A 27262-nucleotide genomic window follows, 5' to 3' on the forward strand; every position below is an offset into this window, starting at 1 on the left:
GAACTGGCATGCTTGTATTTGAGCTCACAGAATCCATTGCCAGCCCTTCTGGCCTGCTGCCTTGAAGCCAGATGGTTCAGCAGAACCACTCAAAGAGCGGGCCAGCCTCGCAGGCTCCTGCCAGCATCCCTGTAGCTTTGCTCCCGCGGAGTTGTTTGGCAGTGCTGCTCTGCTGAGAATAAGAGTGCAATGCATAGTTGCCTCCATACTTTAGAAGAAATTACTCAGAACTGAGTAAAGATTTCCAGCAAAATTTCTATATAAGGACTTAAGCTGTCATATGTAGCATGAAACAGCAAGTTATCATAAATATTACTGCCAGGAAGTATCTTTTAGCTTTATGATTGTTTTCTTATTACTGTTCCTGTTGGCCTATCTCCTAGTAGGCATGAGCAGCTAGTTCTGTTTGTCCTGTGCAGCTGATAGAGTCTTTGTCTGAAGCCTGAGAAACTTTGGTCTTAGTGGTCTATAACTGTGGTTCCTTTGAAATGTGTCACTTCAGGAGGAGACAGTTCTGGTCCAATTAACATCAATTTTGATTAGATATTCATATAATCTGTGTCATGGTAGACCTAGTTGATGGTGGCATATTACAAAGAGTAATACTTGCTTTGAAGATGGCCCAGGAGAGTGGGGTTATACCATAATATTAAGAATTAAAGCGTGCAAATATAGTCATGTATTTCATGTCACTGTTCACGGGACTGTGTCTTGCTTATGCTACTGTTATAAATGAGAGAGATAAGACCTCAAGAGCATATTGCTATTCTTGGAAACAAAGATTTCTTCTCTAGAGGCAGTTTCCTGTCTTTGCAGGTCAGAAGAAAAACATTTAACAAGGTTTATTGCAAAATTTAAACAAACTGGGAAAATGGAGGAAAAATAAGTGTTCTCTAATTTCAGTCTCCGTATATGCTTTAATCACTGGTCATTATTTTAGGAATCACTTGTAACAAAAATAGAGTTTAGATTGAAGGAGGAATTGCCACATTAATAGTACTAAACTCCACTGACTATTGATATAAACTGAGAGTGCCAGTTATAAGTCAAAGGCAACTGGTTTTTCAGTATGATCTAGTTTGAACACAGAAAAAAGGAAATAAAGAAAATGAAGAGGCTTTGTTCCATATCTCTTTTGAAAATTCACAGATAGGATGTAGTCAAATGAACCATGTGCTGTGCATATAAATTAACAAAGATTATTTTTTCTGTCTACTTCTAATATAAACAGACTGTAGATGCACAAATCTTAAATTTAATCCATGGGGTCAATTGCTATTTACTTCCCTGGGAAAAACAAGGCTGCTTTGTTATAGCCTTTCATAAATAAAATGTTTCAGATGGTCAGTTTTTGATATGGCATAAGCATCCCTGTCGTCTTGCTGGTGTTCTGTGTGACTTGGGCAATCCTTTCATTTAAAATTGGACAACAGTTCCTCAGCAAAATCATCGGACTGTAATATCCTTCATAAGATACTTTTAGCTGCATCTTGCTTTTCTACTAATGTGCTCAAAAGGTCGGAAAGAAGCTAAGAGGCATCTTCTACCAAGCTTTTGTTGCCAGCTCTTGTGAATAGTGCGGTTATGTATACCCTTTTGTGTAGCAAGGAAGTTTAGCAAAAATATCCCACTGCTCCTTATTGTAACAGTGTTGGCAGTGACAGGCGCTGTGTTGTAGGTAACTCACTAGCTGCTCTCAGCGTTTTGATCACCATGGATGAAATCTGAGCCCAGCAAAAGTCAATGAGAGTTTTGTTTTTGATTGCGCTGCAGCCACGATTTCTCCACAGCTGTTACAAACCCAGTCAGCGTGGCAATGGAAGGAGCATACAGACTCGTATGATTTGATTTAAAAATAAAAAGGAATTAAGCATACAGTGTGCCTTTACATGGGTTCCCTGTTCCTCCTAAAACTCTTCTTCCTTTCCTTCAAATCAGTACTGCAACTATTTCTTGAGCTAAGAGATTTTTAAAAAATATTCTTTATATTCTGAAAAGTTGATCTAATCCACAGTCTTTTCATATGAGCAACTTAATAGTGTGCTGAAAATCTCTCAAGTCTTCACAGCTCTTGTGAGATCACCCAAAACCTAGATTATTGGGCCTTACCCTGTGAGCTCAGTCATGGATGGAGAGATCCAGTGAAAATGTGGCCAAATATGGATGGTTGAGAGCAACCTGCAATGTCTTAGTTATGTTGTGTTTTAACTCACAGAAAAGGAGGACAGCAGTGGTCGTGCAGCCAGTATGGTCTGGTTTTGGATAGTGCTATGTTTTAAGCTATTTAGTAGGTCTAATGCTTGGATAAAGTATTTTTCAGAGAAATCTTAAAGTTGGTATGGTGATTGCTAGCCTATTTAGATGCCCTAAATATAGGTTAAAAGGGGATTTGGGGAAATGGAGCAATGAACATTCATGAAAATAAAACTTTCACTTTAGTGTACACAGAATTTACCTGCTTGTGGTTTTTCGTGTGAGCTAAGGTTGTAGCATGGGCCTCATAACATCTGAAAATTGTGCACTTTGTTTGGGGGAACAGTGCTTTTAAAAAGAACATTTTTCTTGTTACGTGTTCCCCTTGTATTTTCTTCTGTTAAAGGACTTTGTTTTTCATAGTCTGTTTCACTGTTTTTTGTTTTTTTAATCTGCAGCAGAGCTAAGAACATATATTTTTGCACTGCTCTTTTACATGTGCTTTGATTGGGGTGGATATAGAAAAAAGGAGTCTGGAGGAAATCATGGTCCATAAACCACCACCACCACTGTTGCAGATGTCTTTCTGGCATGTTTGAAGTGTGATGCATTCATTTAGTGTCTTGCTTGTAATCTGAGTGTTTTTAAATAGAAAGCCTGATTAGGGTGCAGTTTGAGCATTCAATTTGGAAAGAAAGGCAATATTCTTTACTTTATCAACTGCTGTAAGCACATCACTGCAACTGTGCTGCTGAAATGTGTATGACTAATTAGGGATGGTAGTTTTCCATATGACTTACTAAATCATTTGTCATGTTTCAATTTTCTGAATCACCAAGTGTAGATTAACCAATTAATCTTTTATTTGATTAGAAAAAAAATCTTTAGAACTTCTATTTTGAAACCTCATCAAGAAAAAATTCTTAAATCTTAAAAAAAAATCTTCAAGTTATTTTTACTAAACACCAAAACAGAGAGCAGGAAGACTTTCGCTGCATCAGAAGATTTTCAAGTCTGTTAAAGGAAGTGAGTTTGCAGAAGTTGAGGATAGTACAGGGTCTGCGGAAACAGGAGGCTTCCTGTATGACTTTAAGCAGATCGCTTAATCGTACTGTCTTGATTCTCTTATCTATAAAATGGGGGTACTGAAGAAATATAGGTAGCTGGAAGGTACTAGCTACTATCACTTAGATGCTTTATTTAAAAATGAATTTTCGGAAGACAGAGATTGTTCTTTGAGGATAAAGGATTTGCAGAAATAAAAGTACACTCAATACATATGACTATTATCACATGTGGCTGTCTCTCTTGTAGCGAGGATGTATATGTGATAACACAAAAAGAATTTTGGGTTGTAAATATATTTAGAAAATAGTTGAAATAATACCAGTATTTCAGTGAAATCCTAAAAATGTGATGCACCTGTATACATCAGACTGTCACTCCACATCATAAGACATTTTCCTCAGTTTTACTCTTCAATAATCCTCAGTAATGCCCATTTTACGTCTTCTTGCTCCATTCCTGTAAAGGAGTTTCTCAAGAAAGTAGCAAAATCTGAAAAGAACGGAGTCTTACTGCCCAGGCTCACTGCTGCTTTCCCATGTAATTTAAGCAGTTTGTAGAGTTTGGTTTGCAGAGAAAGTAAATTTGGAAATAGGATGAATGGCTTATGCAAGATTAAAACTACGTTGTTGATTAGCTTGAAAGTGGTTTAAAAATATGAACTCAAGTTAGTTTTATCTGGTATGCTTTTGATTTCAGGTTTATCATCCCACCCAGGGGAGATAAATTTAACAGTTGCGTTCTGTTAAATTAACCTGGCATGTTGGGGCGCGCGCGTGTGTGTGTATCTGTCTGTCCGTCCGTCCCCAAGGCTTATGGATCAATGACAGGACTAGGTTTCAAGCAGGCCGGCTGTTCCCGAATCAAGTCCCTTCATACTCTCCAGCAAAGTCAGAGACAGAGAACAGGGAAGCACGCAAAGGAGGATGGCGGCTGGAGGCGGGAAGTGCAGTCTGAAGACAGCCGAGTAATTTTACTTGCAGCTTCACTGTTAAAAATTTCCACATATTCCATGCTCACTAGCAAAGTGTTTAAAAATGCAGTGTTAAATTGCAGTTGTTCCTTGGGACTGTTTTCATTGCGCATTTGGACCGTTTTCTGAAACGCTTAATTACAAAGGCAGGCCTGAAATTAGGAGCGTTTCAAAGCCCTTTAGCAAGGAAGATGCAGTATCTCAGTCACATGCAGACTTTAAAGGAAATGAGAATTTACAAAAGGAACCAAATTCCACTTGGAGTCGTGTTTCCCCCCCCCCCCCCCAGCAGTTTTACAGTTACATACTTTTTATCACATCACAAAGCAGTGAATGAGTTTTTGGAGAAGCCTGGGATGGAGGTAGAGGTCTGAACTGCCCAAGCGTCTCCAGGGTTAATGGCGAAGGACGGCTCTGCAGCGCTGCCAGCCTTTCCGCTGTGCTGCCTTTTATGGCCTGGCTGCTTCGCACGCAGCGTTTCCCATAGGTAGGAGCACGGCAGGCAGAGCCCAGCGCTCCTTGTACCCATAATTAAGTGTTGCTGACATCGTGCCTCTCTTCTGCGCGCCAAGAATTTTTACATAAACACTCGCCCCTAAAGCTGTAGCGTGCCCCCACGTTCAGCAGTAGGTAAGTGTCCCTGCTCGCCGAGCTTTGGCACTGCAGGTGGTGGTGTCTGGAGCACCCAGAATGGTGTGCTGCTCTCCTGCTCGCACAGCTAAGCTGAAGGTTATTGTGATTTTAAGGCAATAGAAGTCTATTGGACATTGCATGAGACAGAATTATGGTTTTCAGCCTGTGAAAGTTTACTTCTCGTATGTGTTAGGGCTGGCTTGTCTGGTGGGGTCAGAAAGGCTGCTAGGAAATGTCACTAGCACGTTTACTCAAGAATCCTGCCTCTGATGCAGGCAAATACCAGTTGCTTTAGTGGAAGATGCAGGAAACCCAGTAGCAGCCAACTAAAATGCTTGCAGGCACTTCTAATCTTGGCAGTTTGTGGCAGGTTACTGTTCTGAAGCTAAAACTTTTTTAATATAATATTTGCATAAAATATATGTAATGGTGGTTGATGCATGGGCCAGACGATGTATCAATTTTGGTGAGTTGTAGTGGCCATGTGAGACCTATAGCTTTTAAGCTTACTGGGTGAAACTGTTTGTATTTGAATAAAACATCCTGGTTGCCAGTAAATAATACAGTGGAAAGGCCTCTCTCTCTTCCTATTAATAGTTTTTCTGTATTATTTATTTTGAAAGATGTTTTGTAAGGAGAGCAACCTGTTCTAGCAGTCAGTTGGGGACTACATTAGAATTCATGATCTCTATTTACAGCTTTCATTGACTCACACAGTGATCTTGAACAAATCGCTTCTCTTCAGGAAAAGCGAGGCAAACAAGATAGAGGGAATAATAATACCTAAATAAAGAGTATTGTGTAAGGGCTAAGAGTTGTTATTTAAACTGACTAACTAAAAGATTCTTGCTGCAAAAGGCAGCTGTGCACTGTTCATGTAAGAAGTTCCTATGTTTTGAAGAACATTATCGTTTAGTATGTAGCTGACATTTCAGAACTTCTCTAGCACGTTAATGCGCGTGCGCGCGCACACGCACACCCAAATGTATGGGAGAGGAAGGTATCTGGAGGGACGCAAAGTGTTGAACACCTCTCAAAAGCAACAAACAGCTGGCTTCTCAAACACAGCCAGTAACTAGGAAGAAAAGATTTTCATGTTGAGATTTAATGAAAATCAGGGCAAACATCAGTTGCTAGAATATGTCAATCAGTGGCGTCTTGGTAAATTCCATGTAGAGAGAAATTTTAATTCAGCTCTAGTGTTCAGTCAGTAACCAAAGAGATCCTCTTCAGATAAAAGTACTTAAGATTTCATAGTATAGGAAACCAATAATTACAAGTTACAGTGAACAATGCAAGGTAGAATTGCTAAAGGGATTAATTAGACTTTGTCTAAATAACCACTATAATTGATGCAAATATACATCTGCAGCCTGCTGAGACATTAGATAGTCATCGTACACCTGCTCAATTTTCCAGAGCTGCAGAACACAGCTGTCAGAATCATTTCTGTTTTTTTCTCTAGAGCTTCTTGAACATAATTGGCTGTTTGTTCTTTTGTTGTTCAAAATGTTTTCTTTTTCTTTTCTTTCTTTTTCTAAACAGCACTTCCATGATGGCCGAAAGGCACAACAGCATATTGAAACTTGCTGGAAACAACTTGAAGCAGTAAGTGGAAACTTCTGAGATGTGACATTTAAGCCATTTTTATACTGTTTTCATAGACATTGTTCCAAACGTGACATTTGAAAAAGGAGGGTATATGAATAAAAGCTCTGAAAACTGAAGAAATGTGATATTTTAAACCCTGCTGTCTTAAATACACTGGGAGGCATGAGAGAGTCTGATTTAATGGTACATTTGGCTTTCCCTGGGATCTGTGTGTATCATGAGTAGCATTTCATTTGATATGACTGGAAAAGTGTGTTAAGTGTTCCTGGAAACTCAGAGTCCCTAAGGTTCTCTTTAGATATTCCTCTATAAGCTGAATAGCTTCCTACTGCCTGAATACCTTGAATAGGACCATCTCTTGATTAAGGTGCTGCTCCTCAAAAGTAAATACATCTGAATTTGGGCCTCAGCATTTGTTGTATGAACATGTGAGAAACTAAGTAGAGAAGAGGATAAGGAAAGGAGACAGTAGTAACTAAAAGTCCCACTTGCAAATGCGTGCATCTTAGTAGCTTGCTTGTGTATTCTAAAAATGAGGGAGTTAAATGTAGGAAAGGAGTGATTTGGAAGACTAGAGCAGAAGAGATGTTGGTGTTAATAGGGAAAACATTGAAATACCTATGATGTGTGAAGATTGGAGCAAAAAATGTATTTATGGCAACTTTGTTTTTGCAGTTCTTTAATGTGGAAGTATATGCCAATGTCAACAAGCTAGTCCTAAAATCTCCTTGCAATAGTTACAGCAAATCAGTTTAGGGGCAGGATTTTAGGTTGATTTTCAAATCGTGTTTCTTTTTCAGAGCAAAGGCTTCTATTTTTCTTTTTCAGAGTAAAAGGCGGTTTGAACGTGATTGCAAAGAAGCTGATAGAGCACAGCAGTATTTTGAGAAAATGGATGCTGACATCAATGTTACAAAAGCAGATGTTGAAAAGGTAAGCCAGAGGGAGGAGAGCCTATCTGTAAGCAAGGATGTGGTAGGATCAATTCCTTAATCCTGCTGGTAGTATAAACCCTCTGAGGCTTAATACCTTGCTTAAGTCAGTTCATAGGCTGATAAAAATAGAGATATCTCTGCAGGGGCCTGCATTTGCATAAAAATTGTAAACAGATACAGTCAAATTTCTTCAGTGTAATGGTATCTCAGTTTAACATAGCTGATGTGGCTCCAAATAAGTTTATGCAAAATGAGTTTTAACTAAAAGCCCAGATTCTGTGACAGATAAGCTTTCGAGGACTCCCCAAAGACAACAGGTGCTTGCAGTTACCCACATGTTGTGCGATTCAGGTAGAACCAGACTTCATGTGTTGTTGAGCAACGCTTCAGATGTCCTGATGTCGTCGGTTGCAGTGAAATATTGCCAGGATGGCTGTTCTGATGCTAGGTTTACAGCAGGACAGCTTTTCATGTTGTGGAGAATCCTGGAATTCTTGTTTGTCACAGATGGCATGTAGCTTTTATTTTTATTTCACATTTGCTGTCTGGTTGCAGAGCTGTTTGTGGCTTTCTCACATTGACCCCAATTCAGCAAAGCTTCTGAGCTGATACTTAACTTTGAACATACATTTAAATGTTTCAGTGCTGTTTAGTGTTTTCTCTCTTTAGTTAGATATTTGAACACTGTACATCCTTCTGCACATCCAATTCTGAATCAAAGTCCAGTGATGCCCCTGTAACTTAAGAAAGCAGCGGGGAGGGAGAAGGCACGTTTAAATTGCTTCTGTTCTTGGTGTTGCACATCTGCTCAGATGATATAATGTGGTATTTCTGATTAAGATTGCTGCAATGTGTAGGGGTAGTTTTGTCTTCTATGAAAGTTTGATTCACATAGGTAGAAAACAGGACATTTGAGCAGGTCAAAACATGGTATGATATGCACGTTTCAATTGTGTACCCTGAAATAGTGTAGAACTTAGCACCTGTGGAAAATCAGACCAGAAGTGTTCTGTCTTCATTTTACTCTTTGCTGAAATTAAATTCTTGTGTAAAGTTCAGACCATAGTGTCAGAGGCACTACTGTTTTATGTGAAGATCTCTAGCATTGAAATCTGAGTTTACAAAGGATTCCTTTAATGAGAAAAGGAAAAGGGGGGGTGGGCCCTCAAGTTAAATATACCAAGCCTTTTGCTGCAGGAGCAGGAAAGGAAACTAAATTATACATAAGGAATGATTTATAGCCCAAAATTTCCATTGTAACATGTAGGTTTTGCTCTTCAAAAAGTCCACTTCATTCCACTCTGTTAATTCAATTCTGCAAAACTATCAAGTGCAAGTTTTCCTTAGATCTGTGTAATCTTAAAATGTTCCCAGTATGCTGAGCATCATGGAAGTTGGGTAGCAGATAGCATCAAGGATGCATATATTAGAAGTAAGGACAATAAATGAAAAACAAGCTCGGAAAATTTCCTCGGAAGTGTTATTGAATATCAAAGAAAAGAATACGCCTGTCATCTTATCTTTTTTTAATTCCGTATCACCTTCTGGGTTTACCAGGGTACTTTACGGATGAATGCGTATACAGGGACGTTGAAAATGTAATGCCACATGCACTTTTTCTGCCAGGGAAAGATCATCTCTGCTTTATCTGTATGAAGTGATTCTCTTAGTTCTACATCTGTTTCTAATGCTGGCTTTTTTTGGCCAGAGTGAAAGGCTACGTAATGGTTACATATCAGAGAATGTTAGGTAAATTCCAGGAGGCAATCTTTGCCCTTACGTCCTTTCCCTGTAGAATGGAGCAGAGGGACTTCCCTTCTGAATTTCCTTAGCTCTGTGTTGTATGTATTTGTAATTTATTTATTGCAAAGTAGGCTCAGTGGCATCTTGAAGGCAAAAAAAAAAAAAAAAGAGTCTGCTAGGGCAGTGATGTGTGTTGGCTAATCTCTGGAGAAGGCATTAGTCGACTTCCCAGTTATGCTGTCAGTCAGTGGGGTAGATGGAGAAGGAAAAGGTTATCAAAACGAGTGGAATGTGAAATAATATTACTGAACAGAGAGAACAGTGTTTTCTAAGTGCATGTGTTAAACTGGGTTCATCCCTGTCAGGCTGAATAATGCCCTTTCTTTGCTGCCCCTTGCCCATGTGACTGGGGCTGCTGTTACATAACTCCCAAGTGCAAAATAGGATATTGTTTAACCAAGCACTGCTGTTGGGGGCAGCTCTCACTGACTTGCTCCAGGGAGATGCAGAAACTGCTCAGCTTCAAATAAAGCAAGATGATGACTTTTTCTTTCCTCCTCCTATTGCAGTGCTTCTGATTTCACTTGCCCCTTATGGCTTGGTTGCTGCAGTCTTGCTCCCAGAAATCCTTCTGGCCAGAGAAGCAGACAATTTGGCTGTGTTCAAAGCCAGTGCTATTCACTTGTCGGCCGAACAAGGCGCTCTTCAAGCAATGTGATCAGTTGCCCTCATTTCTTAGGCTTGAGATTGACACCTTGGCTACTTTAGCTTGTACCTGCAAATATGAGAAAACACTAGAGCTATTTTTTGCATCACGCATTACAGAGTAATGGAATTAAAATTCTGCAGTGATCATAATGACAGGTATCTATCTATATAAAACTGCAACTCCCTAATGCACGTAATGCTTTGAGGCAGGAGAACCATATGAGGCTCTGAACTGCTAGCGCTTCTGCCTTTCAATCGCAGTAGCCTTTGAGAAGTGCAGCAGGAAATTCTATGATAGAGCTGCCGCTTACCAGCACTTAAAATGGCCTTGCCGAAGGGATAGCTCTTGGTATTACAACTTGCTAGGATTAAGTAACCAGAATAGTGGTAGAGAAGCAAATTCAGAGTTACTTTCCTCCTTGTTTCTTCAGGCTCCAGGACTGTTTAACCAAAGGATGGTGAAGGGCCTCAACTTTGTACTTAGAGGCAGAGCTGGGTGGGCAGTACAGGTGTTGTGTGTGGAGATCCAAGCTGCTCATGCAGAACCAGCTCAGGTTTGATGCATGTAGGGTACGTGCCATTTCTGCCGCTTCTATGGCCATTATGGGTTTGTTCAGCTTTGCAGCCAGCCCGTTTGGTAGTTGATATAAAAGATAGCAGGGCATTTAGCTTTGCTTCCTCCCATCTCCTTTTTTGGTGCTGGTTACACAGAGCAAAAGACTGTTCAGATCTTGGTGATGGTCACAGTCTTTATGCAGGAATCAAAAAAGGGGAGTAGATTTAGGACCCTTGAGTCCCCTTTCCCGTGTTTGCACTGAGCCTTTAAATTACAAGCAGCCGACATCCGCAGAGAGGATGCGCAAGTGTGAGCGCACAGTGCAGGTTGGCACAAACATTGTCAGTTCAGTTTAGCAGAGTGAGAGTAGAAAACCGTGTTGCAAAAAGCCGTACTGTGAAAGTACATAAACTAAGTAAACTGCGTAACATGTTGATGCTAGCAGTGGGAAAGCTTATAGGTATCACTGCAGGCTTTAGCTTCATTTGGATGGGGGTGGCATGGATGCTTTTAAAGGAGTTCTCTTTCAAAAACCACAGCGGAGTTGCTTTAATTTTTTGACCATTTGGGGAAACAGTGCCTGTCACCAGTGTCGAGTCAGTGTACATATAAGGAAGCGCTCTAGTGTTTGTTCCTTCGCTTTGGAGCTGCAATCGCTAAAATGCTGACATCTTTATGGGATAACGGGGCACCCAGTGGGGTCTTTGCAGACTTCACGCAATTAAAAAAAAAAATAAATTAGTCAACTGGTTTTTCTAAAGGTTTCTTTTCAAAGTACGTTTTACAGAATCTGCTTTTAAAGAGGAAGTGGTTGAGGCCGACCGTGGGAGGGGATGAGCGCTTTTGCCGCTTTTGATTTGCATAGCAATTGAAGGGGAGGATGACACTTTGCAGGAGATACTCAGTATTGGGCAGGGTCTGCCCATTTGCTGATGAGTAGCACAGCCATGTGTTGGGGTCCTAGCTAATAATCGTTTTGCCAGAAAATAACATTCACTTCAGCTTTGAGCAGCATAAACTGAGCTCCGTGTGAGTTCCCAGCACTGCAATCCTGAAGTCAGGGCTAATCACCTAGTTTCACCTAGTTTTTGTTTCTGTTGTGTTAGGAGGCTTCGACCTCAAGCAGTTTTGAGATTAATATAAATGTTTTGTGGATTTAGGAGGTAGTAAAAGACTTGAAGAGCAAACTTGACCTTAACTCTCACCTACTGAGAAGCTCCTGGCTTTGCTATTATAAACTTGTGTGGTTTGTTTTGTTTTATTTTTTTTCTGGAGTGTTTTTTGTTTGTTTCAACTGGTTCATATTCAGCAAGTCTCTGACCCGCACCCCGAAAGGTTGAGTTTGTTTTAAGATTTTATTCATATCCTGTGATGTTCTGACATCTCTTCTGGTGCTGTGGGATTTTCCTGTTCAGTTTGCTTCCTTACATTCTTATAGCTGCTTGAGCTTTTGGAGCTGTCAGTTTGAAATCAAACTTACTCCAAAATACAGAATTATTGTACCCTTCCTTTTTTAGAAAATGATGCTGCTGCTTTCCTCTCTTCTTTCTCATACTGTGTCATATCTGAAAACAGAGGAAAAAACTTTATGGTTTTATTCCTGTTCTGCCTCTGAGACATTTAGGAGTTTATTAATAATCACAAGTTAAGACGTACTGGCTCCCCCCCCTTTTTTTTTTCTTTGAAATGGAGAAACTGAGGCAAAGGGAAGTAATTTCAAGTTTATTGAAAACTCTGGGAACTTTCCCCATTGCTCTCTATGGCTTTCAGATGAGGTTATGCCTGCCTTGTCCAAGACTCTTTGAGTCCCAGAGTGGTATAATATTTGCATAAAGCCATAAAACCTCATAAAGTAGTATCACTGTGACATTAATTTTCTAGTTGGTAAATATAAGTACAGAAAGACACTGACACTTGACAGCTGAGGCTTCATTCTCTTCTCTTTTCTGACCCCATGTTCCCCAGGTGCTTGTTATCAATTTTAATGCAATATAGAGTCTGTATCTCCCCCCTTGCCCATAGAAGACACGTCCACTTACACAGCACTGGGCAGACATGAGCTGAATCACTGACAAGGTCTTATTGAACATAAATGTAGAAATACTGCTATTTAGAAAGATTCTTGGAATAAGCTGATCTTCCTGCCTTGGCAAATGGAGTTATGCTGTCGTGTTAAACTATTCTCCCAGCCTGTAGGTTGCTGCTGCCCTTCAGGACACAAATCTTTTCATTAAGAATTTACCCGTCCTTACAATGAAGGATACCCGAGCTGTTTTTACTTAGGCCCCAGAGAAATCTCTGATCTGCGCTTCAGCGCTGTCCTTCATACACCATTTACAGTATGCTTTTTCAGAGTAGCAGACAGGTCACAGTACAGCAAGATACAGTGTGCATCACTGAAACCTTTCAGGCAAGCCATAGAGAAACATTTTTAGCCCAGAGCCAAATTACGGCAGTGTACGTCACCGAGGTTTTGATCAGTTAAGACTGTCAGCATTAAACTCTGCAGTACAGCCAGAGATTTTGGGTGCCTTCCTTGTGCACACCAGAACTGCTTAATGGGCTTAATTTTTCAGGAGGCGCTGAGTTATCTGCCCTGTGACAATTGGGCTTGTCTTATTCCCTCCTTCTCTGGCCCAACTCAGTGCATACTGGCATACTGAATTTCTCAGCACTTTAGAAAATGTAGTGCTATGCGAAGATGATGTTAGAAGCTGGAAGAGCTCCGCAGTATTTTTGTCATTAATACAGTGAATATTCTTTCACGTATTGCAGTGAATAATTCCAGGGGCTTTGCTTCTCCTTGCCTGCTGTGACTTTACGAAAGCGCGTCAGCAATGTCTCAGTGCAATCTGCAGGCTTAGGTGAATAAGGCTCAGTCCAGCACATAGTTCAAGAGGGCCTGGCCTCTGCATTTCTTATTTGAGAGGCAGGTGTTGCATACGATTTCCCCCATGTTCTCTGCATAGTGAGTTTTGCATGTATTGATTAGGCAGCTGCTTTTCTCTTGCTCTGCAGATGGAACTGGCTAAACCCTTCTGCGGCTCTGCTTGTGACTTGGGCCAAATTCCCCATCAATTCAAGAGCAGTCTTGCCTTGGTAACATGATTTAAGACCATTAGTTTACGCTAACATAGTTTTTATGGGTTTTGCAGCCATCTGATGATCTCCTTTTGGAACTGCTTCCTTCCTAATGGGCAATGTAGTGTGAATGCAGGGAGTCCCTCAGGACAGTCATTTGCATTTCTGGGATAGTAAGCCTTGTTTACAACTTGTCATTAGTGACACTCAGTGACGATACAGCAGCTGTTTTCCTTTTAGACTCGTGACTAATGTATGAGTTTTGATTTCTAGTAAATAAAGAGTTAATGACTGTAGCAGGATAATTTAATATCCTTATGTATCCTATGCAGATACTGTGTTTGGTGGTAAGAGATGAAGGAACACAAGTATCAGTTTTAGCATAAGATAAGGGAAACGCATCCAAACCTACATTTCCTCTTAGCAGTGCTCTCAGTAATGCCCTACATAGCCATTTGACTGAGTTTCATAGAAACGCAGCCTTATTGGGAGGGGGATTACGTTGTGGAGCAAACATGTTAAGGAGGGAAAGGAGGTGCTTCTGAATTAAGGATCAACTCTAGTTGAATCAAAAGTGTAATATAAGAAGCATTCTTCTTAGGTAATACAAAGCAATTAGTTTATGCTTAGATGCTTGGAAAACTAATTTGTAGTCATTCTTACTCTGTCAAAATATTAGAATAGCTTATTTTACCTGTGTAAGAACCAAGTGAAAATGAAGCAAAAACATCAGGATTTACCTTATTTTCTGTAAGCTGTTCGATGTAACAGTGAATGTATTGTAGCTCTAAAGTTAGGCTTTAAGCTAGCGAATTCATATCAGCAACTGTCTTCAGCCCTGACTATGCATTGTGCATTGCCTGTATTTGTAAAATCTTCCCCCAAGAAAGATGATTAGAACTGTGTCCAGTATTCCAAGTGTGAACTAAGCAATCTGTTATACAGTCTTGGGATAATTTCCATTATTTATATTCAATACGTATGTTTACACACTGCAGAATTTAATTTGCTTATGTTAGTACAACTAAACAGCTTTCCAGAAATCATTTAACCTTTATCATGCCCTGTCCCAGCTACCTCTCTTCTTGTCACCTCCTCCCTCCATTCCTCATGTCCTTCCCCCCACTGCGCGACTGCCCCTTTCTTTGGTAATAACTCAGACTTTCCTTAATTATCCTGAAGGAAGTGGATTTCTCCAGACTGCAGGCTGACTACTGCACGGAAACAAGGATTTCCCTATCAGCAGCCTGGTCACCAAGGCAATTTGCGTATTTAATCTTTGTGGCATTAGAACTGCTGTGCAAGAAGACAAACTTCTGGTTTCAGGACATAATTAATTCATTAGGGCCTTAAAACAGCATATTTGAGTGGTGGTACTTTTCTGGTGTATGCCACAGTGGCACTTGCTGCTGTTCTTATTTCTTAGGTGATGGTCCTCCTCTTATATAGCCTTTAGACTACACTGAACATTTTGCAAACACAATTGACGAGATAAATTGGACATGATGGAAAAGAAATATCTATGCCCTTGCTTTTTACGTGGGAAATGAAGCACTCGGAAATTTGTGCAAGGGAGTCTGTGGCAGAACTGAGATCTAAAGCCAACCATCCCAAGTCTTGGGCTGCCTCACTTAAGTAAGTGTTCAAGTTAACCTGCAGCTGTCAGACCCCGTTAATCAGCCAGCTACTGCATTTGCAATCATGCTGCAGAACTGGTTGGATGAGTATAGGACTGACACAGTTAGGTGAGTCCTTGTTGCAATATATATATATCTATATTTTAATAGTGCAGATAGGACCACAACAGTTTAAGAGCTGTGTTAGGGCCTTGCACAGTGTCTTACTGTGCTGCTCGCCCAGCTCTGTAAATTTGGTCCACCTTTCTCATTAGAGCTTCAGTGATGTTTTATTACTCCAGCATTTCTCTTGTTAGTGTGCACTTATAATCTGGCAGAATTACGTGGAATGCTAATGCAATAGATAATGTTTCCTGAGGTTTGATCATGAAGGTTTTCCATTCCCTGTCGGCTGTTTGCTCATTTGTGTATTATATTCAGCCGAGGGATTTCAGGAATACACAGACTGTCAGACTTTTTTTTCCATCCTTTCTAGTGTTGAAAGTAATGATCTTTCATTTTCCTTTTTCCTTTTTGCTCCTTCTGCCTGTTCTTTTGCCCTCCCCATTCTACCTCCTCACTTTCCTTGCTTTTAGGAAAATGGATTTTGAAACCTTTTTTTGCTTGCCAACTCAGAGAGATCAGACTGATTCTTGCAAGATAGTAAACAATGGAGCTTGATTTGGAGGCTATGCAAATCAGAGCCTGAAATCCTGGCCCTGTTTTGAAGTCCATGGCAGAATTCCCACTATTCTTAATGATTCTGCAAACACTGCCAGTGTTGCTGCTACCAGGAGGCGCCCCGCTGCCTTTGGTGATAATTCCTACTCGTGGCAGAGAGCAGCTATGTGAGAGTGTCTGTGTAGGCAGGACCAGAGGCTGCAGCTGAAAAAATCTGGGAGCAATTGAAAGCATTCCTGAAATTGGTGAAGTGTTTCCGAGTCTGCCTTTATCATTAACTTATTTTGAAAGATTTGGGTGGGTTTTTTGAGGGGGGATGTCTTTTTTTTTTTGTGTTTGCGTTTTAGTCTGTCTTTGGTAAATCCAAGATCAGGTCTATTTTGGCAGGCAGTGTGTGTGATCTATCTCACATGCTTCCAAGCACTGTTATTTTTTTAAGGGGAGGGGGCAGGGAGAAAAGAAGAAAGCAAGTCTCACCAAAGTTTCATCTGGAAACTCTGCCACTCTGGATAAGAGTAACTGCTGAGGAGTTGAACTGTTCCACTCAGTGTGGATCAGCTGAATAGTAGCCAAAGCTTTTTTTCTGCCCTTTTCAGTTATTCATATCACTCCCACCACAACAGCCTTGAGGAGTTGCATTTTTTGTCTGTGTAAACCGAAAAGACAGTGTGTCTATTGACCCTGCTGCTGTTTCTGGAATGTGTCTTAGAAAATTGTTCTCAGCAAAAAATATCCCTCATTCTTTACCGTTGCTGCAGACTGAAATGGCAGAAAGTGTACCTCTGTCCTCCTCCCCCCCCCCCCAATTTCTCCTACACTTAAATACCAGTTTTCTTTCACATAGAACCTAACTTTGGGGGGATAAGGTGTATGCAGGTAACACAGTACAGGAATTTGTTTGTTTTTTAATTCTGTGAAGCATCATGTTATGCCTGGCAGTGTCCTAGCATTTTCTCACTCCTCCAAGATTGGCAATGCCAGTCATAAATGTGTGAATATCCTCTTTCTCTAATTTGTTAACTTTTCCTTTTGTGAGCTCTGGTCAAAGGCAAAGTAACTAGTTTTGATTTCAGGTCAGTATATAAGGCTTTTATAGTACTGTATGTTTGCAAGGACTGTTGAGAACTTTCCCTGTCAATAATTCTTCTCTCACATTCTCTCACGTACAGTGACTGTCCCTGCAAAGTTGCATCATGTTGCCAAACTGCCGAATTTTTCAAGCATATGTCTTACAAGTGACAAGTAGGTTCAGGCTAAATATGAAATTTGAAAGTAAATTGCCTTTCTTCTTCTTCTTCTTCTTCTTCTTCCCCCAAATCCCTTGAATGTATATGCTGTTCTCTGATTTTTCGTGATGCAGAAAGGTAACCTCATCCTTTCCCCCTTTAAAAGGGGGAGCAGATGTTTTTTGTTGCCTTACAAGTACCTAGTCTTGACATCTCCCTTACGGCTGAGAGAAATCTGGCGGTCTGTGGAAGATCTGGACTGTGGTTTCACATGTGGCGCCGGAAACCCGAGCGCTTGCTCAGTCATCCCTGCCCGCTTAAAAGGAGAGAGGATGTTGACTGAAAGCTGCATGACAATATCATCCTCTCATATCTGAAGTCATGGTCTAGTTCTCTAGAAACTGGCTATTCCAAGCCTTGTTCCAGAAAATAGCATTCAGATCAAATATTTTAAGGTTAATTCCAAGAAGCCTGAAAAATACCCTCTCTGAAGCCATCTGTGTGCAGTAAAGAGCAGTAAAGAAGACAAAATTGTATTTGGTGTTTATTTTCTGTGAAGCTTAACTAGAAATTGCTCCTAAAATATTCTGTTCCCTCCATAAAGCTCCTGTGACTCCAGGCAGCTCCAGGCCGCTGCATCCGTTCCTCTCAATGTTGGAACTTAACGTCACCATCTCATTTCTATCATTCTGTGCTTCCAACAGAGTGCAGGAGCCTAGCTATAAAATAAATTCTGTTAATACTAAAAGTGATGATGTTCGAGTAAGTGACACATTCAATGAAGTAATAGAAAAAAATTCCAGGCTTTTTTATATTTTTATTTTAAGATCAAAATATCTCACTGGAAAAACATTTAAGCTGTTTCAAGCTTGCCAAATGCATAAAATGGCCAGGAGAAACAAAACATCACTGGGGCTCTCATACAAAAAGTCTTGTTTTTTGGAATGTACCCAATCATACTTACTCATCTGCTGCCCCTTTTATTTGAGGCCAGTTAAGATAGTTTTGGAAACTGAGAGTCTACTCCTGTATACATTTAGCTCCGAATTACTTTGCTCATATCCAGCTAATGAGCTTGCTCATGAGAATGAACTCTGATAGCTTAATGCTTGCAGGGTCTGGCTTGAAATGTGCAATAATGGATTTCTTGTTTTTCTGTTTCAACAATAGAGTCGAGGGACAAATTCCTGAGTTGTGCTATTTCAAAAAAAAAAAAAAAAAAAAAAAGCAGCTGGTATAAGTGGGCTTGGGCCTTCTGGAGAAGTCGGCTCGAACAATGGGTCGCTCTTAGGTAGCTGGAGAGAATGGGCCTCACAAATGAATATTGATCTGTAGCAGCTGGCTCCTGAGCGAGGGGTTGGGAGATAACTGTACATTACTCTTACAGCTGTCAGACTTTCCATGGCTGACTTTGTTTTGCTGGTATATTTGTGTTTGTTGTACAAGGCTGTATTGTTTTCCACTCATGTTCAATGTAGCTCATATGAGTGTGTGGATGAGAAAATTTAATAAATTATGTAGCACTCAGGCACAAAAAAAATATACAGCTTCTTGGAATTTCATTGCTGCAGGTAAATTTTCTGAGGTTTTATGTGTTCCCTTTACAGGAGTTAGTGGTCAGTTAAAAATCCTAGCGGGACTTTTTTTGGTTCATTTATTTGGTTATAGTCACAGTCTTTTCCATTTGATGCTACTGTTTCATCTCCTGTTATGCACCCTGTACCCAGAATTTTCTCGCTGTGCTTGAATTATTCTCTTTGTAAAAAGAATATGAAGGGGATCTAGGAAATTCCTACAACTGACTGCACTTGCAAAAACAATAGCTGAATTGAGGTGAAAGAAATTATTAGGTGAGATGTGTGAGCTGGACAAATGGGAGGGAAACCTATTTCTTTGAAATTGAGATTTGAAGCCTTCTGGCAGAATTTGCTACCTTCCAGTTCTGGTTACTAAAATGTTCCATGATTTGGTATTTCAAGGATTTATTGTCAGGAAACTATTGTCTGCTTGGAACAGTTCAAATGATAACCTGATTCTGAACCGTTTTTAGTGGTAGCCCCCTTCTTAGAGTATGTTAACACCATTTGTTGAACTATTTTCCCTGAAACACCCAAGAATGCTTTAAATGATTTCTAAAGCAGTCTCTCCTTCTCCTTTCTTAAAGGGATTATTCTGGAATGAGGAAGCGATTGAAACACAGCGTTCAAGGAGTGTTCTCAGCACTGGTCCAGGGTTAGGTAGACAGTGGTAGGTGAGGAGACTTCACGACTGCCTGAAAAACTAATGTGAGCAGGAGGGCTTAGATTTACAAGGCCACATCCCAGGCCCACTTAAATCGATGGCAAAACACTTAAAACGATGGCAAAACTCCCACTGACTTCCCTGGAGCAAGCGTTTGGTCCATGGCCCTGGAACAGGCTCTGCTGGGACAGGTGGGAGCGTGTCAGGTGGAGAAGGGCCGCATGAGTGCAAAACGAGCCACAGCGCTCTGGCTGGCTGAACGCAGGCTCTGTGAACGAGTGGGAGAGAGCTTCAACAAGTGAGCACGGGATGGGGAATGAAGGCATTTGGGTGCCGGGAGCTGGGCAGAAAGGAAAGAGAAGGAAGAGCTGCTGTCTGGAGGCCAGCAGCAAGGAAGGAGAAGGCAGCTAAAATAAACAGATGGGATAGACAGCAAAGGAATAATATGGGGCAGTGAAACATGACAGAAGGCCTCAGGAAGAAGAATTATAAAGAGAGAGATCTGAAAATATGAAAGGGTCACACAGGGACAGATTGTACCAGGGAAAGAAGTGAGGTTAATTGCCTGCTGCTCTGCTAGGTTAAGCTGGGTAGCAAAGCAAATCATCTGCATGGGTAAAAAAAATAGGAAGGGAGTTGCATCTCGGCTGCTGCTCAGGCTCCCCTTTCCTTGTGCGGTTCGTGCCAGCCCTGCTCAGGGAAGCGTAGACACAGGAGCTTTGCAGTGAGCCCTGTGGGAGCCTGAATTAAGGTGTTCTGTCTTGGTGATGTGACTAAAGAATGGGAAATAAGACAAACGCAACCTCCTCGTCCTTCTCCCCTCCCTTTCCCCAAAAGATGCTGCTAGCCAGCAGGCAAGTAGTTCATTAGAAAAAAGCAGGTGCCATCCAACAAGGCATTAAGTGGAGCAGGAAGAGTATCCATAAATGTACAGAAAAAGTTTGTGCCCCTAAGCAGGCTGCTAGTGGGGCAATTTTTTACAGTGTTTTAGGTGCGGTAGGAGGAGAGGTGGTTCATGGAATGCAAAATGGCTCATGGAAATAACACGTTGTAACAAAAGCAAAGATCAGTCGATCCAAGAATAATATGAGACATGCTAGTTGGGGAAATGGGCTGTTTTCTGTTGCAGGTCTAGCAGAAAGACTTGCTCTTTGTTTAATGTAGATGGAAAATGACGGGAGATGTTCATTTTGAGGGTACATCTGAGCTGTGAGAACTGTTACTTGTTAGGCAAACTAGGAACACAGGTTTTCCATATGCCACACTTTCACTGATTTAACTGAAAATTCTGAATTTTAAAGACAGATGTATATGCCAGTTCAACAGAGGGCAAAGCCATGCCCCATTTGACAGAAGAACGAGGACTGAAGTCCAGCAGTGCACACTGGATCCTTAAGCTTGAAGTAGATGAAATAATTACAGGAGATAGCAATAAACCAAAAGTGGAAGTGTTCAGAGCCCCGTATGCTAATGTTTCTGTACTGCCTGTTGACAAGGATAGCAACACTAGAAGCAGTGCAATGCAATTTATTTCCATATAATACAAATTCTAAATTTCTTTTGGCATTTCTTTAGGCAAGACAGCAAGCCCAGCTGCGACATCAAATGGCAGAAGACAGCAAAGCGGAATACTCTTCCACTCTACAGAAGTTCAACAGTGAGCAGCATGATCATTACTACACACACATACCAAATATCTTCCAGGTGAGGGCTTTTGGCACTAATCTAGAGTAGGCCATATTCTTTTTGTGATAAGAAGAGAGGGATGTATTGCACATTGGTTCAATTCTATGACCCTGTCTTTTACTCTGTGTCGATCTTGTCTCTGTTAGCAAATTTTATTTGCAATTTACCAATCCAAGAGCTGGAGAGCTTGGTGTGATAAATTGTCTCCATCTCTTAAACTAGGTACCAGGTGATCAGTAATGTATGAAGTACGAGACATTGGATTGTTGTGACAGATTACAGTAGTCTTTGGAGTTGCTCACAGCCTCGTTCCATTAAACTCTTGTGTCCGTGCAGCTGGGGAATGAGACCGTCATTTGCATTGTTGGGAAAGAAGTCAGCTGGGTGTCCTTACATCTGTAAAGCCTCACAGTCCTTTCTAACCTCTTTTCAAACCAGACTTTACAGATGTTTAGATTTAAACCACAATAACTCTTGTGATGGTGAATGTCAGGGCTTAAGTAAGTTTGCTGATTATGTCTTAGGATGCTTAGGACAGACTGCAGAGAAAGAACAAAAAAGTCATCAGATTTATACTGACTGAAGATCTGAGTTTGTGCTTGAACAAAGAGAGAGTAATGTAGTGGAACAGAGGTCCTAAATGACTGTTCCATTGTAACGGGTCATAAAAACCAAGAAGTGGAAAATATAACCTCTCCAGGAGAGAGGTTCTCACATGTTTATCATCTGATCAGAAATAACTGATGTTTGCATAGCAAATAGACATTTTCTTATTCATAACTTCAACTTCTGGTTAAATATGCATCTATTTATTCGCTTGATGATCTTTCAAACCAGAATTTTGAGATAAATTATTCCTGGCATCACATACAGACTTCTTGCAATATTTTTGTATTTAATACTAAATCTGATAAGCACTCTGATTTGTGGGTAAGCATGCCTAAAGTTCTGCAGAAGTATCCTTTTCACTACCAGTACACCAGAAAGCTCCAGTATTTTAAGTGTTGAAATAATGGTTGCTTTTTAGAAAATTGTCTGTTGTTTCCTTTAATTGTAGCTTTTTATTGTTTTTGTTGGCTTGTGGATCAGTCAAGATTATGCAGATTTTTTTTTTTTAATTTGACAACGTTCCATTAGATTCCTGCAGTCTAATGTGAAACAGGCAGTTCTTGTTCATGCCCTTCTGCACCCTGTTATAATCTGTCATAATAGTGTTGCGCCACATCCGCTTTCCCCCTGTTCTAAAGCACAAGTCTGTGGAACAGGTACTGGAGACCACAGCACTGAATCTAGTGACCAACAGGGAGTGTATGTTGAGGAGGTTTGGCGTAAATAATACTTGATATATAGGACTACCTGCAAAGCAAGAACTCTCCTCTTGGGTGGTGGTGGTGGTGGGGAATGTCAAGTTTTTTGATTGTTTGGATTCTCTATTGGAATGAAAATAAGATCTTTCAGAACATGTCACAAAACATGAAAAAGCATTCAGCTTTCCAGGAATTACATGAAAAGCCTTAGGAGCCATCCTTACAAAAGTCTAAGGCTGGGGTTTTGACAGATCAGCATTTTCTAACATTGAAATTTAATTGAAAAATTCCTAGTTACAGTAATGCAAAGAATACTTTTAGAATAGCATTTTGATTTTTGAGGGAACAATGTAAATTGCTGCTTTCATGAGATCAGCTGTCCTAGTTTGGCTGTTTTTATAAAATGTATTTAAATCATAAATTTAAAAGGAGCTGGTATATGCTAGGGAGAGAAATTCTTTGAAACTGTGAAGTTACTTTTGATATTTGATCAAAATCAAATGTGATGTTCTAGAAAATACAAGAAATGGAAGAAAGAAGAATCGTGAGGATAGGTGAATCCATGAAAACTTTTGCAGAGGTCGACCGCCAAGTGATCCCCATCATTGGAAAGTGTCTGGATGAAATAACAAAGGCAGCAGAATCGATCGATCACAAGAATGTAAGTGTTGCGTTGTTTGAATTGTTGATTGCCGTCTTTACTACTGATTGCTTTGTATGGAGACTTAAATCCTGGGTCTGGGCCACAGTGTGAGGGCTCCGTAATCACACAACTAAAACAAGGAACACGTTCTTGTTCCAAGTTGCTTTATGTCTCATGCAGTGTTAGCATATGCTCAGATTATTTTCCAGATCTACTTAACATGCAGAAATGCATCTATTGCCATATTATTTTTTTTTCCAAATTTTTTTTAGAAATATTCTCTCCTTTTGGTAGGATTACTACTTTTTGAGATACTGTTATTGAAAAATAGGCTTCTTCCTAGAACAAGAAGAATGGTGGACATCATTCCAGATATCTAATCATCACCAATTCTCATACAGATGGGTTTTCTTTATAATGGTCAGACAATTGAATGCTGCAGAAACATCTTTATCTCAGCTTTTCTTATAATAATGGAAGTACTTACAATGTTGGCTACATAAATAATTGAATACAACTTTGGCATAATTTGCTGCTTTACTTTAAATTCTTTCTTTGAAGATTTGAGACTTACTGAACATTATTGTAGGAGTTAAAAATAATAATAATAATACCTTATTGGCTGATGAAGAGTTTCCTGATGTACAGTCAACAAACACAAGGGCAAGTATGTTTTCTGTTCAGTTTTCAAAATGGTCTGCTCCATTTGTAAATGAAGTCTCCGCCTGTTCTTTCAACCCTTCTCATGGATCACATTAGTGCTTCAAATACAAACAGCATGTGTCTTGCTGGCTGTTTGAATTTCCCATACGTCTTTTTCACTGGAATCCTTTCTGTGCTATTCATTGCCCAGAGCCTGGAGACTGCACTTAATTGGCGGCATAAGCCTTAGGCTGAGGTTTTGAAATGAATCCACTACTTTCTGCTCAGCAGTTGCTCTCGCACAGAGCAGCATGGGAATAGTATGCCAAGGAATATGAAAGTTACTGTTTCTTTTGGGGATGGGAGAAGGGTGAGACAAGACACTGAAATCCATGTTAGAAAAGTGTACCCCTTTGGGGTACCGTTCTTGGTGCTGCATGTTGAAAATCATGTTAGGGCGAGATTCATACCTAGACCTATGCTCTGCTCAAAACCTTTAGGGAGACCTTCAGTGAAACACCCAAGGTTTAAGCTAGATTTTTGAATGAAGATGAATTTTACATTCAAGTCAGTCCTTTTCCCTCCCTTGCAGATATGTCAGATGATTGATGGTTTGTGTGCACAAGTGACATTAGGACAAGATGGTTTTGAGCATCGATAACAACTCAGGGATATCATGTAAACACTGTGCTAACAAAAATAAATTTAACAAAACTTGTCCCATCTGAACATTTAAGAGTTTAGCATATTCTATCTGGAAAACACTTTATGACCACAAAGGGTTCTTTTTGCTGAAATATCATCAAGGATTTTTCATCTACTGGACCAGCAGGTCCTAACCTACTTGGATCCTATAGAAGTGATATGCCTATTTCTGCCCTTTTGCAGATCCTGCTACTTGGTAGAAGTGGTCATAGATGCACACTGTAGCATCTGCAATGTAGCAATTTACATCTGTCACCTTCTCTATTTCCAGATCATATCCTACTTTATCCAGCCATGCAGCCTGTCCCATCTCACCTCTTAAAATTTTAAGAAGCAAGTTTTGGTACTCTCAGCCTAACAGGAGAGTTTCTCCTTCTCCTGAAAAGATTCAAATTGAAGGTTGTCTTCTTTACTCATCTTTTTCAAGTCTGAAAGAATTTGGATAGGAAAGTCTAACTAGATCTGAGCTGTAGTCCACTTTGAATATGAGGTCACTTTCCAGGAAAGCTGAATGCAAGGACAGCTGGTGATAATACAGCTAGCACAACAGTGAGTAAAACCAAGAGCCTGCTGAGCAGGAAACACTTTGTGTGAAACTCTGGGCCCACACAGATGTGTGTTTCCCAGCTGGGAAATCTCCAGGATCTGGTAATCATAAAAACACCACTACAGTATCACCAAACTTGAAATGTATGAGTTACCTTACAAACCATGAAACTGATACAAGGCAATGACTTATCTGAAGTTCTTTTTTAGCTCTTGACTGGCGTTCTTTGTTTTTGTTTTCACTTTTTCTACCCAGAAAAATCGCATTCAGAATTACTGAAGAAGGGGAGAGGATAAATGAAAGCTCTGCTCCTTATGCATTAACTCCAGTTCAGAATCCAGGGCTTTAGATGGAATAACAAATACAGGAGATGTATTGGTCAGAAAGAAAACAGTTGCAGAGAAAACTCTAGTTCTAGCACTTTATCACTTTACCTTTTGTACTGAACTATGAGTAAACTCTAGCTGGAAGGATTTAAAAACCTAAGTTCTGCAATGTTTTTCACTGCCAGTAAAACATTGCCAGCCGATGCTAAGGGGTTACTGTTTAAAAAAAAAAAAAAAAAAAGAAAAGAAAAGAAAGGCAGTACTTTTACTTTGCACTTCATCTGGGCATCTTTGAGCTTTTTGGTATTCAGTTTTCAGCTTCACGTAGGTGGGTTTTCTACTGCATCCATGAACTCCAGTGATCTATAGCATCAGAACTGTGTAGTACAATAGCAAGTAAGAATGAAGTTATATAGCTGTATTAAAGCTTTGGAAGTGCTGGCTCCTAACAGGCCTCTTCCACTGCCAGCTGTGTGTTCCCTCCCTCTATTGGTACTAGCAAGAACTTGGAAATCACTTCTTTCCAGAGCCCCTATTTCATTGGATGGTGTTAGAACCAAAATGATAAATGGAATAGATTAATATTTTGTAATATTTAAGCTACAAAGAGGATAAAGTCTTGCCTCATGCCCAACTTGCAAAACAGCCAAACTTTTAGGCTTAGTTACTCCATTTGTAACGGTTTAAATAGGATTGCTTTATGCCCTCTCTGAAGCACGTAAAACTCCCACTAATACTGGTGGAAGCTGTCAGAATTTAGCTGGGAGTACTGGTTAGCTCTGTTTCTAATATGCTGCTTTTCCATCTCCCCTTTTTATAACAACTCAGGCAAAGCAGAGGTCATGTTTCAAGGGTAAGCTGTAGTGACTGCTAAGTGAACCAATGCAGAATTTGCTTCTGAAAGCTCTAGCAGCAGATAGAATTAATTTGTTACGGTCTTCAAAGTTCCTGTTATGACATTATCTCTTTCTGATAATGTATAACCAGTGCATGCCGGTTATTTTTAGCCCTATTGTAGTGGAAGGATGTTTTGACTAAATGGAAGGAACACTGTACAATTAAAAGAGGAAAAAAGAAAGGCTCTAAGCATAGGATAAAATACCAGTAGAGTATTTAATGTAACCTTGTATTTATTTATTTATAGTCTCTTCTCTCTTCCTTCTTGGCCTTGTTTTCATGATTAGTATTAAAAAGCTCTACAAATGTTTAGAATTAAGGAAATTTTAATGTCAGACTAGGATGAAATAATTGAAAGTGGTGTACTTCCCTTAAAAGTTGTTTGTGAGTTTTACAGTGTACCTGATAGATTGAGGATATCAAGCCTTAATTTGCTTCACAATCCCCTGGATGCTTTTACAAAACTTTTCCTGTATCTGTTTTGCTTAATTGAGCCAGGCCTTTGGATATGTTTATAATCACACTCAACTTTTCATGAATGCTGTTTTACCTACAGACACATTCAGTCTTTCAAAGCAGCAAGTTCACCCTTTTTCTCTGAACAGCATGGTGGTGGTCTTCTCTAGTGGCTCATGAGATATCTGCCTGTTGTAGCACAATTTCTCTAATGATCTTTGAGTGAAAACTCTTAAAACAGTGTAATATAAAAAGCTCCCTTCCCAGGAAGTCAAATAGGTCATAAGTGTGTTAAAAAATTTTTTTCCCTGGGGCCATTAGATTTAAATGCATTTTCTGAGCTGAAGTCTGAGTCTGAACTTATGTATAATTAATTGTGTTTGTAGATCTCGTTAGGAAAAATATAATATATTGCTCTTGTTTTCCTTGATATCTGCCAAAAAAAGAGCAAAACCACTGCATGTAGTGTATGGCTGACTTGCCTCTAGTGCTCCTAATAAAACCAAAAGGGTAAGTGGCTTTAATCGCAGAGCAATTGGAGTTGGAAGGGACCTCTGAAGACCACCTGGTCCAGCCCTCCCTGCTCAAACAGGGTCAGCTAGAGCAGGTTGCCCAGAACCGAGCCCAGTTGGGTTTTGAGCGTCTCCAAGGATGGAGACTCCACAACCTCTCTGGGCAACCTCCAGTTCCAGTGTTCAGCCACCTCACAGTGAAGAAGTGTTTTTTCTTGTGTTCAGATGGAATTGCCCGTGCTTCAGTTTGTGCCCGTTACCTCTTGTCCTGTCACTGGG

The 27262-nt window shown here is 40.2% G+C and overlaps 1 protein-coding gene across 14 annotated transcripts in view; it reads left to right on the plus strand.

Annotated features, from left to right (window-relative positions):
• Window positions 1-27262, plus strand: part of FNBP1 (formin binding protein 1) — a 108782-nt gene that overhangs the window by 48170 nt on the left and 33350 nt on the right. For all 14 annotated transcript variants that reach the window (XM_067309270.1, XM_067309265.1, XM_067309267.1 and 11 more), the window contains 4 exons: window positions 6410-6472; window positions 7304-7408; window positions 20838-20966; window positions 22770-22916. In XM_067309270.1, coding sequence (XP_067165371.1) covers window positions 6410-6472; window positions 7304-7408; window positions 20838-20966; window positions 22770-22916 — 444 coding nt within the window. The remainder of the gene's footprint in view (window positions 1-6409; window positions 6473-7303; window positions 7409-20837; window positions 20967-22769; window positions 22917-27262) is intronic.

The sequence above is a fragment of the Apteryx mantelli genome, chromosome 21, assembly GCF_036417845.1.
Source record: "Apteryx mantelli isolate bAptMan1 chromosome 21, bAptMan1.hap1, whole genome shotgun sequence".
Lineage (NCBI taxonomy): Eukaryota > Metazoa > Chordata > Aves > Apterygiformes > Apterygidae > Apteryx > Apteryx mantelli.